This window comes from Tupaia chinensis, unplaced genomic scaffold (assembly GCF_000334495.1).
Source record: "Tupaia chinensis unplaced genomic scaffold, TupChi_1.0 Scaffold000513_1, whole genome shotgun sequence".
NCBI classification, from domain to species: domain Eukaryota; kingdom Metazoa; phylum Chordata; class Mammalia; order Scandentia; family Tupaiidae; genus Tupaia; species Tupaia belangeri.
Window position 1 is genome coordinate 3,376,229 of NW_006160026.1, and position 12,700 is coordinate 3,388,928.

Sequence of the window (12,700 nt, forward strand, 5' to 3'; positions counted from 1 at the left end):
AAAAAAAAAAGAGAAGAGGATAGAGAAAGATAGCAAGTGAACAATAGAGGGGATGTTAGTGAGAAACAGATATGGTTTATTATCTGTTGAAGATGACGTGTATAGTATTCTCAACTGGACTGGTCTGGGAAGTATTTCATGATGGGTGAAGTCTTTTAACAAGCAAAATGAGAAATAGTGATTGACTGTTTTAAAAAATTATAATAATAATAATTATTGGGAAATGCATGGAAAAGACTTTGAATGATAAAGCGGGGAGATCGATGCCTCTGTATTGACTGACATGCATGGCATTCCCTTTTGAAAAAGCAATGGAAGTCAATGTAAAGTTATATGTAATCCAATGTAATATAAAGAAGATTATGATGATAATAAATAAAAAATAAAAAAAAAGAGTTGAAAGAGGAAATGTATATCATAAAAAAGAATCAAATGGAACTGGTGGAGATAAAGGCTATTATACAAGAAGTCAAAACCTCCTTTGAAAGTATTAAAAGCTCACTAGATCATACAGAAAATCGAATCTCAGATGTAGAAGACAGGATTGCTGGGCTAGTAAAATCCACCATGAAGACTGAGAAAATAGCCCAAAAAATGAGAATAATATACGAGAAATACTAGATACCATTAAATGTCCAAACATCCGGATAATCGGTATCCCAGAAGGTAAAGAGACTAACAAGGGCATCAACAATCTATTCCATGAAATACTATAAGAAAACCTCCCAAAACTAGAGAGACATTCAAAGATCCAGACCCAAGAAATACAAAGGATCGCAAATAGGATCAACCCAAGAAAATCTTCTCCAAGACACCTTATAGCCAGAATGACCAAAATCGGAAAGACAAGATATTCAGACTGGCAAGAGAGAAACGTCAAGTTACCTACAAAAGATATCCCATCAGGCTAACAGTGGACCTCTCAGAGGAAACAATGCAGGCAAGGGAAGAATGAGAAAATATATTCAAAGTGTTGAGTGAATAACAATTTAAACCAAGAATACTATATCCAGCAAGATTATCCTTCATGCGAGAAGAGAAGACAAGAACATTTTCAGATAAACAAAACCTGAAAGAATTTACCAATACCAGACCAGCTCTCCAAGAAATTCTGAAGAGAGTGCTATACTAAGAAAACTAAAGTCAGACACATAGAAATAAGAGTTCTAAAACAGCTAAGAAAATGGCCAGCTTAATAGTAAGGACAAGTCCAGAGTTGAATATTATCTTCCAGAATTTAAACAGAAAGATTGAACCACAACAGAAGATAAAATACATGAGTTTGAACTGTTGAAATAGAATTTTATGACTTTTGACTAAAATATTACTGACCTTCTATACTTTGTTTTCCAATGTTAAGAAGTTTTGTCTTCTCTTGAGTTGAAGACAGGTCCATGTAGCTACTATTTGAACAGAATTCTAACCTGTTTCCTGGTGTTAAGTATTAAGCAAAGTTCTCTTAACGATTTTGAAAATTTTGATTTATTAAAGCTAAAACTGCTTTTCTTGAAATTAAAAAATGTATTTAAAGAATACCAATTTAGTAACCACAGTAATCTATATAGCCCCAGCTATGTGCTATTTTATAGTATATTCATTCTACCCTCAGAGTTTCATGCCTAAAGTCAACTTTTGTTCACAGACATGTATATATCAGCAGAACTTACGATAGAAAGTATTTAGATTAACTAAGATACTTTATGAATCAATACAATGTGGGAAAGAATAAAGGAATGGAAAACAACTGCAGATACCAGAGACAGGGTGGGAGAAAGATGGGAAATGGGAGAGGTGAGAAATAGGGGGAATATATATATATATATACATATACATACACATACATACAAGAAATGAAAAATTATTTGTTGACAATAACATGTATGATTAAGCTACTTTACAGTGTATTCTAGCTAGAAAATCACATTTGGTATACTGTGGTGATGTTCAGTGAAAATATGTAAAATAAATAAATAAAAAAATAGAGGGGCATGACATTCGTGGGACACAGAAATGGTTTATTATCTGTTAATGATAACATGTATAGCATTCTCAACTGGACTGGTATGAGAAGTAATTCATGTTGGGTAAATTATTTTTAGAAGTCAAATGATGTATAGTGATTGAATGTTTAAAAAAATAAGAATAAAAATAAAATAAAATAAATCAGTAAGCCAGAAAAAAAAAAAAAAAAAGAGCAACTCTCTGAGTGACAGGTAAGTTTGTTGGCTCTCTCATTGGCATACTTCTTCTCAAGTAAACTGACCTTTGAACCAAGCTGGATTTCCTTATGGTTAGTTGACTCACAAGGAAACTTGGTTTTCTAAAATGTGAGACCTTGCCCAATCTCCTTTTCAACTACCCTAGATGACAGAAGACCCCCTTCATAGTAATACATTTTCCAATGTTGTGTTCTTCCTTGGTAAAGGGGTTAGAATGACTATGAGAATTCTAAGAATTTTTATAAAACTTCAAATCCACCATTCTTCTATCTTACCTTCCTCAATATCTCCCATTCTTAGGAGGAGGGACTTCTTCTTCTTCTTTTTAATTAATTAATTAATTAATTAATTTATTTTTATTGATCCAGCCTCTGAAGACATGACAAGGCCAAGAGACTAGTAACTCGGATACACACTTCAGGGGTGATTCAAGAACTCATCATTCCTATTCCACTCTCTTAAGAAAGAATATATTTTGTGTGTTTGCCTTTTCATTCATTTAATTTTTACATGAGCATGGATAGCTAGGGTTATAGAGTTGTCCTTACTTCTCTCTATCTTTATCAAGGTTTTGAGTGTTGTCAGAAACATGTAGTGGACTATTTGCATTTGTGTACATGTGCATGCGTGTGCACATATGTGTGCATTTTGGCAAGAAAAAGGGATGAAAGAAATGTTCATGGTTTAAATTTTTCTTTTCTTTTTTTGCGTCCAAGATGTTTGTCCCTCCCACATACCCCACTGGCTGCATCCTCAACACATTCCAAACTACGTAAACCAGGTACTATAAAAAGAAGAGGATTTTGCAAGGTATGGTAGAAATTTTTTGAGATTTGGAGACATAGTGAGTTAGATTTGGATTCCATCTCTGCTGACTTAAACAAATGTGGGCCTTGGAAAAGCTGCTCAAACTCCCTAAGCCTCCCAAACTTGTCAAATAATAAAACTAACACCTGCACAAAGGGATGCTGAAATGATCCATTATTCCATTGGGAAAGAATTAAGTGATCAACAATGCCAGTTTCCTTGAACACTGCAAACTCAGTTGCAACTAGTTACAGCCTGTGAGGCACTTAGTATTACTTGAATTTCACCTGTACAGCAACCTAGTGAGGTGGCCTTTAACAGCCCAATTTTAGGATGGTAAGTTCAATAACTGTCTAAGATCACATGCTGGAGTGTAAGTTCTCAGGAAAAGAAGCCTGACTGCCTGTCCTTCTACCTCTCCACATAGATGTCTGGTGGAGTGGAAATAATGTAAACCAAGCAGAGAGAATGGTCTGAGCTATGCTGGGTGAGTTTCCAAGAAATGCAAAGGGTATGGACAGAAGGGCAATTTTTGCAGAGGCAGAAAGAGACCCACATGTGAAATCATATATATTATTGTTTTACTTGTCCTTACTAGAAGAAAGACACGACCTTTGGGGATGATCGAACACAAAATGTCCTGAAAGAATGAACCAGTCTTGGGGACCAGCCGATGGCATAATGGTTATGTTGCTGGACTCCCACACAGTCGACTGTGATTCGAGTCCCAAACCCAGTGGCTTAAAATTCATGCCAGGTGCGTGTGCATGCATGCCCAAAATCTCAAGAGTAGGATGGACAGAAGGGATTGGGGCATGGCCATCCTCCCTGAGGAGTGATTTCTCACTTCCTGTCTCTCTGTCTCTTTCTGTCTCTTTGGCAAGTGCACATGCCCTATAGAAAAACTCTCTCTCTCTCAAAAAAAGAAAAAAGCCTGTACTTGGTTTTATGAAGGTTGAGATCCTGGTGCCCTGGTATCTAAGAAACATTAAGGTTTCCCACCTCTCACCATTTGCAATCAAGTAGGTTCTTTAAAACGTTAAAGGACAGTGTGAGATTTATTTTACATGAGGATTTAGCCTTACTCAGGTTAGGATGGGCACAGGATTAATCAGAAGAACAAGAAAGACCAATGCATTTATTCCAAGAGCTTATGTATGGATGTTGTGTCCTGTGACTTTCACAACCCTTAGCAACAGGTGTAGCATCATCTCAAAGAGGTCAAACCCCTTGTCCTTTGTCACCCAGTCAGTAACTGGCAGGAATTGAGTTTAAGTCACATCTACCAAGTAACCCGGAAGTATATATATATATATATATTTTTTTTTTCTTTAGGTTTTTGCCACAGGACTCATGCACTAGTGAGAGAGAGAAAAAGAGAGAGGAATTGAGAAATCACCCCATAAGGAGAATGGCCATGCTGCAATCCCTTCTCCTCCATTCTCCTCTCAGGATTTTGGGCATGCATGCACACATGACCCATGTGATTTTCAAGCCACCAGGTTTGGAGCTCAGTTGGCCAAGTGGGAATCCAATGCCTTAACCACCATGCCACCTGCTGGCCCCTCAAGTTTTTGTGTTTTAACAAAGACTAAACACTTGTGAGCTAAGTGAAGATTTTGCATGCATGTGAAGGGGGTGTCCATCTGTTTGATAGAAAGATATTTACTTTTCAGTATTCACTAACTGTAAGTAAATTAATCAATTGTGTTTTGTGTCCACTTCTATGACCAAGGTGATATTTGAACCAAAGTCTGTTTGATCTCAGAGTCCGAGTTCCTTGGACCATTGTGAATTTTGTGGAGAAATTCCCTCTGGGCCTTTCTAGAGTGTGGACACAGTGGGACCTGGGAACCTTCTGATGTGAGTTGGTCTTTGAAGGCATAGAGAAATGACCAGCACAAGTCTCCACACTCGGCCAAGGGCAGAGTAAAGGAGATGACAAATTAGAATAACAGAGTCCCAGAAGAGTGTTCTCTACATTAGGTACTACTGCAAAATTAGCTGCCTGAGATGGCAACTATCTTGTATTTCAAACAAGATCCCCAGGTGATTTTTTTTTTTTTTTTTTGGTAAGGGAGATTTTTGCTATAAGGCTCATGCACTCGCCAGAGAGACAGAGAAAGACAGGGAGTGAAAAAGCAAGAAATCATCCCCCAGGGGGTATGGCCACACTGCAATCCCCTCTCCTCCATTATCTTCTTGGGAGTTTGGGCACACATGCATGCACACCCAATGTGAGTTTTAAGCCACTGGATCCAGGAATCGAACTGTGGTCAACTACATGGAAGCCCAGTGACATAACCATTATACCTTCTGCTGGTCCTTCCAGATGATTTTTAAGTTTGAAAACTATTACCCTAGAAAAAAAGATTTTGTTGCATACATCTGTCACAAGGACAAAAGGAGGTCTTTTCTCCAGGGAAAAAAATGAGAATGAAGTAGAACGATGAAATTTAAAACATTAAGAAGAAATTAAGTTGTGAAAGAAGAAAGTTGTATCTTTATTGATATGGTTTGATTTTAACACTTAATCCAGTAAATTGCCTACATCAAAAACATAAATACCCAATCAATTTTGAAAGAGATATTAAAATATCTTAATCTTTATTTAAGATCAGGAAGTTGCCTCATTCTAAGGTGGCAACATTGTTTTTAGAACACTAAGCTTAATGAATTCATTGCAAGGATGTGTTTCTATGTTCTTTAGCTCTCCTATGACAGTTTGGGGTTGGTTTCTATAGCTTGGAAGCATCCCTAAGTAATTGTAATGGATCATCTTCCCTGTCCTAAGCTTCATTCAGAGTCTTGTCCAGAAAAGAAATGAGAACCCAGAAGTGAGAAACATCCTGTAAGTTCTCTCAAAATGGGAGGGCCCAAGATAAATGATCTTGCAAAGGGTTAAGTGCCTCACTCTGTGAAGAAGCCTTAGGAATCAGTAAGACAAATGTGAGCACCACAGTAAGGGATAGCAACTAAGACAAACATGCTAATCAAAAATAAATAAATAAAGAAAGAAAGAAAGAAAGAAAGAAAGAAAGAAAGATTGAAATGTATACAGAAAGACTCTTCAGTCACAACTTAAAAATAAAAACAACAGGGAGATGCTATTTGCTTCTTATCAAATTGACTTTTTTAAAACAATATAGGCATAGTTCTTTTTTTTTATTTTTAGGGAGATTTTTGCTATAAGGCACATGTGCTTGCCAGAGAGACAGAGAAACAGAAAGTGAGAAATCACCGTCTGGGGGATGGCCATATCACAATCCCTTTTCCTCCATTCTCCACTCAGGATTTTGGATTTTGGGCATGTGTGCACATGTGCCCGGTGTGAGTTTTAAGCCACTGAGTCCAGGACTCAAACTGTGTTCAACTGGGTGGGAGTCCAGTGATGTAACCTTTACACCATTTGCTTGTCACCAGGTACAATTCTTGAGGGCAATTTCCAAATGTACAGCAAGTCATTTAAAATGTGCATCATCTTTTAGGCATCTTTAGGATTTCATCATAAAGAAATATGTATGTGTGGACGTATGGCTTAACTGTAACAATTGCCTTTGCAACATAGCTTATCATCTACAATATTGGGTTGTCTGAAAAGTCATGATGTATTTTTTTCTATTATTTTTCTATGCAAAAATGTGTCATGACTTTTCTGACAACTTAATAGTAAAAAACTGGGAAAAAAGTTAAAAAGGTTAAAATATGCAATGTGAGAGGATGCGGTTACTAAAATTATTCCTTAATTGAATATTTAGTAAGGTGAGAAAAGCTCAAGCAAAGAATATTTAACACTGTGTTACGATGTGCTATCTATTAATACAAATGGCTTATTTTTATGAGTTGGGTAGATAAGTATTTATAATTGATGCACATTCATGTAAGACTGGCATGACAGGTATTAACTGGTTACCTGGATTGAAAGATCAAAAAAGATTTTCTTTTCTTTTTGCCTTATATGCTTGGTATAAACTTTTGTTAGTAAAAATTCATTTCTTTTTTAAAAAGAATTAAGTGTTTAATTTTATTTATTATTGTTATTTTAATTTGCTATACGCCACATGTGCTCATGAGAGAGAAAGAGAGAGAGAGAGAAAGAGAGAGAGAGAGAGAGAGAGAGAGAATGAGAAAGCAAGTTGCCAGGTTCTATGTGGAAGTCCAGCTGCCTTAACCACCATGCCACCTACTGGGCCTTGCATTTTTTTTAATAAGAAAAAAAAATTCAGTCTGATTGACAGCATTTGAGAAACAGGCTATTTTTCTTACTTTACTTTATGATAGTTCTAATATTTGCTTGTTCCTGTGATCTATAAACCTCCTTGGGAAATGTTTAGCTAGTTAAAGAATGGCAGAGGACTCTTCTGTGAGATTTGAGAGGAGCTGGTGGGGACCTCTGATGACTGGATGAGGTCTCCCTCCCCCATCCAATGGTCTGCTCACAAAGTTCTCAGGAAGTTGGGACACAGATATGGCTTATTACCTGTTGATGATGACGTGTACAGTATTCTCTACTGGGTTGGTCTGAGAAGTATTTCATGTTGGGTAAAGTCTTTTTACAAGTAAAATGAGAAATAGTGATTGTTTAAAAAATAATTGGAATAATAATAATAATAATTGGGGAAAAAATGAAAAGCTATTGGATGATGAAATGGGGATTTTAATGTCTCTGTATTGACTGATATACATGATATTCCTTCTAGAAAAAGAAATCTAATACACTATAAAGTTATATGTGGTCCAATGTAATATAAACATGATTATGATGATAATAAATAAATAAATAAATAGAAAGTTTTCATGAAGTTGTTGGAAGTACAGATGCCAAGAATCACTAATGTTAACAAGGCCATGGCCTAAGACTTAGGTCATGTGACTTGTCTGTCTGAGTGGGTGATTTTATAGAGTGAAAGGAGGTGGAAAACACTGGAAAAATAGGGGTAAACAGAACTGTCCTGGGAAAACCAAGACATACAATCACCACGGCAAAGGGAATTCACAGATGGTTAGCATGACTGGTGAGAGGTTGTTAGGAGCTGACCAACTGCCTTGTATCACAAACAAGGACAAGAGAAAGAAAAATGTGTTGCCCAAGCTTGGCTAAGTTACATGAGTCATGAGGGTGCTTTTCTAAAACTTAATTCTGAAGAGTGAAAGTGGGGGCAGTGAACCACTTGAAATTCCATGTTAGAAAATGAGCAGAAATGTATAGTCTTTGTTCCTGAAACTCCACAGAAATGGCTCAGCCCAAAACTAATCCTTGTCTGTTGGCTCCTAGAACTCACAAAAATTATCCCGAGATCAACTCTAGAGGGCAAGGCAGTCTCTCCCAATCTTCTTCACAAACTGAGTTTTTATTCATTTTTCAAATTAATTCAACAAGTATTTATGCAATACCATGAGGTATATCAAAGTTCTGTTTCACATAATGCTGTTGGTGGATATGTCAATTCTTACTAGTGAAAATGTCTGGGTGGTAATCTACACATTTCGCTGTGGTCTGTGCTAGTTCACTCATAAAGGTGAGAGGAGAACCAGTTTCCTAATTGATGGATCTTAGTGTTCAAACATAATAAAGACTTTTCTTCTCTAAGAAATGTGTAAGGTACAATCATTGTTTCCACTTATATTTTTCCTTTCAGAAAACATGCTTTTGTGGTTCAGACTTGATCTCATGCAGCAAGGTAGGACAATGGGAAGACAAGAGTCTTCAAGTCATACATACTGTGTGTACTGTATTTTTTAAAAAATCCAAGATTCACATTTTTAAAATTAAAATATAAGATTTTTGTTAAATTGCACACTTTACCATCACTGAAATTAAAACATATACTATCAGTAGAATCTTAAAAATCTTGAGTTCTTTCCAGGGAGGTCCATGATTGCTTCTGCTGGTCACTAGGTGGCAATATCAACCTGGGACTACTTTAAATTAAATTTTCTATCTAAGGTTTTGCTTTTTTTCTTTCTTTCCTTTTTCTTTCTCTGTCTCCCTCAATCTCTCTCTCTCTCTCTGTCTCTCTCCTTCTCTCCCTCCTCCCTCCCTCCCTCCTTCTTTCCTTCCCTTTCTTCTTTCTTTAATTTTCTTTTTTATTTTTAACACATTCAGGGTGTATATTCAGGTGGCAAATCCACGCAGATTCCATTTTGGAGTTTAAATTCTTGGGAAGCTCTTTACCTTCATCTAATCCATAGCAGGGGATAGGCATGCGGGCGTCTTTACTGTCCGGCATGCCGGGTGTTTTTTCTGTTTATTCTTACCCTGAGTGTGTGTGTGTGTGTGTGTGTGTATGTGTGTGGTGGAGGAGAGACTTTTATCTTAGATGCTCCATATTGGTTGAATTTTCTTTCTGAAAGTTACATAGAAAATGAAGCATCTTGCAATTGATGGCACCTTCGAGTCAATGAAATATGACAGCTGGATTCCAAGATCTATGATCTCTGCTTAACCTCTAGGAGGTTCAGTATTCTCTTTTCTAAGTGATATAGAAGTGTTTCTCTGAGGATGCAGTAAACTGAGCGCCAAACACTGGCATTGTTCTCTGATTCTGGAATCCTATGGATCTGAAAGTCTTGCTTTTATTTTACTAAGGCTCTAGGACCCTTTCCTACTGAACCCGTTTCCTGAACTTCTTCCCTGCCTCTTCTACCTTATTCAAAGTTCTAAAAGGAGAGGATAAAGACAGCACAGAATTGTCTTCTTCATAGTAGAGCCTTTGAGAATCAGTCCTGGAGGCTCCATGTGGGGCAGTGTAGTAAAGAGGCAAAAGCACTGGCTTTGCCTTCACAGTGGGCTCAGATCCCAGTCCCTCTGTTGACAATTTGACCTTGAACAGCCTTCATAATTATTTCTTTATGTCTCCTTTCAGCAGGGATAAGATGAAGTCCATAGAAACAGGTGTTAACCATTTTGCATAACTATTTAGCTCAGGATTGGTATTGGTAAATACTCACTGAATGCTTATTATTATATGTTCTCTGCTCAGCAGTAAGGCAGTCCCTACAGACGGTCTCAGAGCAAGGGTCAATGATGGTGTTACTTGGTGTGCCACATTGCCCTCACTCTGAGTAACCCAACAAATACAGAGCACATCCTAGACAGTGCATGGCTGGACTATCTACGGGCAATAGCTATGCCCATTCAGGGCCTGTCCTCTCACTCTGCTACAAGAACCATTACTGGTCACAGAAATCAACCTCAGACCCATGGTGCCTATTGTAGACTCATTTCTACTCCAATATCATGTTGCTGCAGATCAGATGTAGATGCTGTTTAATAAAACACCCCAGAAATTATCTACAGTCTGCAGGGGTTAGATCACAAGTGAACCAAGTACCTCTTTACCAACAATGAATAAAAGAATTTTGTATAGCTCTGCACACAGGTATAAATTAATTGAGAAGATTCTTCGTAATGCCACCCTTCCTGTTGCCCTTGTATCCACAATGTAGTAAGCAGGAAAGAAAATGCATTTAATTTAATTAAGATCATAAGCCCTTAGTGGTAATATGAATAAGAAAAATATCCACCTGCTGTTTATTTTTTGGAGGGGGGCTGATGAGGCAAAATTTATTTTTTCTTTTTGTTAGTTCATAGGCACGATATATTTCAAATTGGGAATTACGGGTGAGGGTTTTCATTTTGGAGTTTGCAGTCTTTAGGGAGTCATCAGAGAAACTCATTGGGGGGTGGGACATGTGCACAGAATTGAGAATTCCATGAACAGAGAAAAGCAGAATCTCCCAGGCAGCTGAACAAATTCACACAAAAATTGCTCACTGGAGCTTTACTGAGTATTGGATGAAACTCCTGAAATTTGCTTGCAAATTCTCTGCTATTCTTGCCTGAGGCTCCTGCAGATGCCAAGCACCTCCTGTGTTCAGTCAAGGAAGGTCTGTCAGTTTCCATCAGTGCAAAGAAGTAGCCCAGTTCAGCAAGGACAGCACCCTGTCTTCCCACTCCCCTTTACAGTTCAGAGTTGAGACCATCAATATGTGATGGCTGCCATTTTTGAACATGTCACCTTATCAGAGCACTGCTCAGGAGCCTCTGATCATAGCTGATGAGGGAAACATGTTCACTATCCTCATCTCATGGAGAACTTGTGCTCAAAGAAGTTACTTTACTTAGCAAAGCCCATATAGCAAGGAAGTCGCAGGAATAAAATTCAAATCTGACCCTAAATTCATAACTCATCTTGTTTCTACTATGTTTAGATTAGGAAGACTCTGACTCAGCAGACAACTGGGAAAATGGGATAAGAGGTATCTGAAACCTGAGAAAACCAGTGTTTATCACGAATGCTCACACCAAGTTATTGGGTGTCCTCATTGATTATATTTCTAGGGTTAAAAAGGTGTCCATTTACATAATGGCAATAATGTTAATTTGCATAAAAGCAAAGGCAAGTTGGTACTAATGCCACTTGGCTAAATAAGCTCAAAGTGGGAGAATTCTTGATGCTTACTGAGTTAAAGGTCTTTCTGCCCTTTCACTCATATTTTTTCTTAACTAGAAGGCTGGGCTCTCTTTATCTAACCAGCACATCCTTTCATGGCATTCAGTCTACTCATGATTGTTGAAGAGAAAAAGATAGTAACAAAGCAAACCAAAGCAAACAAAAAACAAAGGAATCAAAACACAGCCCCTGGGCTCTCTCTCTCTAATCCCATGAACAGTTACAACAATTTACTTCAGATAAAGAGCCACTGTGGAGACCCAGCTCTACCTTGTGCTCCAGGCTGGAGTCTTTAAACATCAGTGAGAATGGCTTGATATGCTCTCTTCTCAATTTATCGCCACTCCGCAAGTCGATGGTATGTTCTATTCTCTTGTTAATTTCCTCAGGCCCAGACTGGACATGCAAAGCTTGTGCAAGATGGTTTGGAAGCAGATTTATTGAATTTCTTGTTAGGGCAGCCAGAGTCTAGGGGGAAAGCACATGCAAACACAATAAACCTGCTAGTCCCCTTTGGATCAAAAAGAAATGCAATGTTTTTAGTCATGTTGCATTGCAAACAGTAAGAGCATTCCATGCAGTTGTATTCAGTGAAACCTACAGAAGTTGATCAGTTAGCATCTGGTTCAGACAAACACAACCTGGCAAAACATCATGTCAAGAGGATACTACTCTTTCCTCTATGTAGGTACACTGAATTCCTTCTATTGAAGTATTTGAGAGAGCCAAAAAAAAAAAAAGAAAGAAAAAAGAAAAATTGAAAGGAAAGAAAGAAAGAAAACAAAGAACAGAAAGCAAATATACCTGAAAAAGTCTACAAAAATGATCATCTCCAACCAAGTAGATTCCACATTTTCATGTGGTATTTTATTTAATGATGGTGGAGAGAGACTTGGGGTTTTTATGGCTTGCATTTTTTTTTTTAATGTAGCATTCCTCATAGACAGACAGCCAAATGTCAGCATCTGCTCCTTAAACTTGATTAAACATTTTTACACATAGAAAATATGTCCCACCTTCCATATATCACTATATATCTATATACTAATATAGATATATGTGTGTGATTTCCTTTAAGAAAAAAAATGCAAGCAGTTTCAGTCTCCCACCATTTCACAGGGTTAAACAGCACAAGATAGGGAAAGGCACAACCACCATAGTTGGTGACTGAGCATGGATACAGACACTGCATTGGCTTATAAAGATGTACCAGGTTCA

The 12,700-nt window shown here is 37.5% G+C and overlaps 1 protein-coding gene across 1 annotated transcript in view; it reads right to left on the reverse strand.

Annotated features, from left to right (window-relative positions):
* Positions 1-12,700, reverse strand: part of ADCY8 (adenylate cyclase 8) — a 242,822-nt gene that overhangs the window by 70,923 nt on the left and 159,199 nt on the right. The window contains 1 exon segment of the mRNA XM_006156697.2: positions 11,753-11,950. Coding sequence (XP_006156759.1) covers positions 11,753-11,950 — 198 coding nt within the window.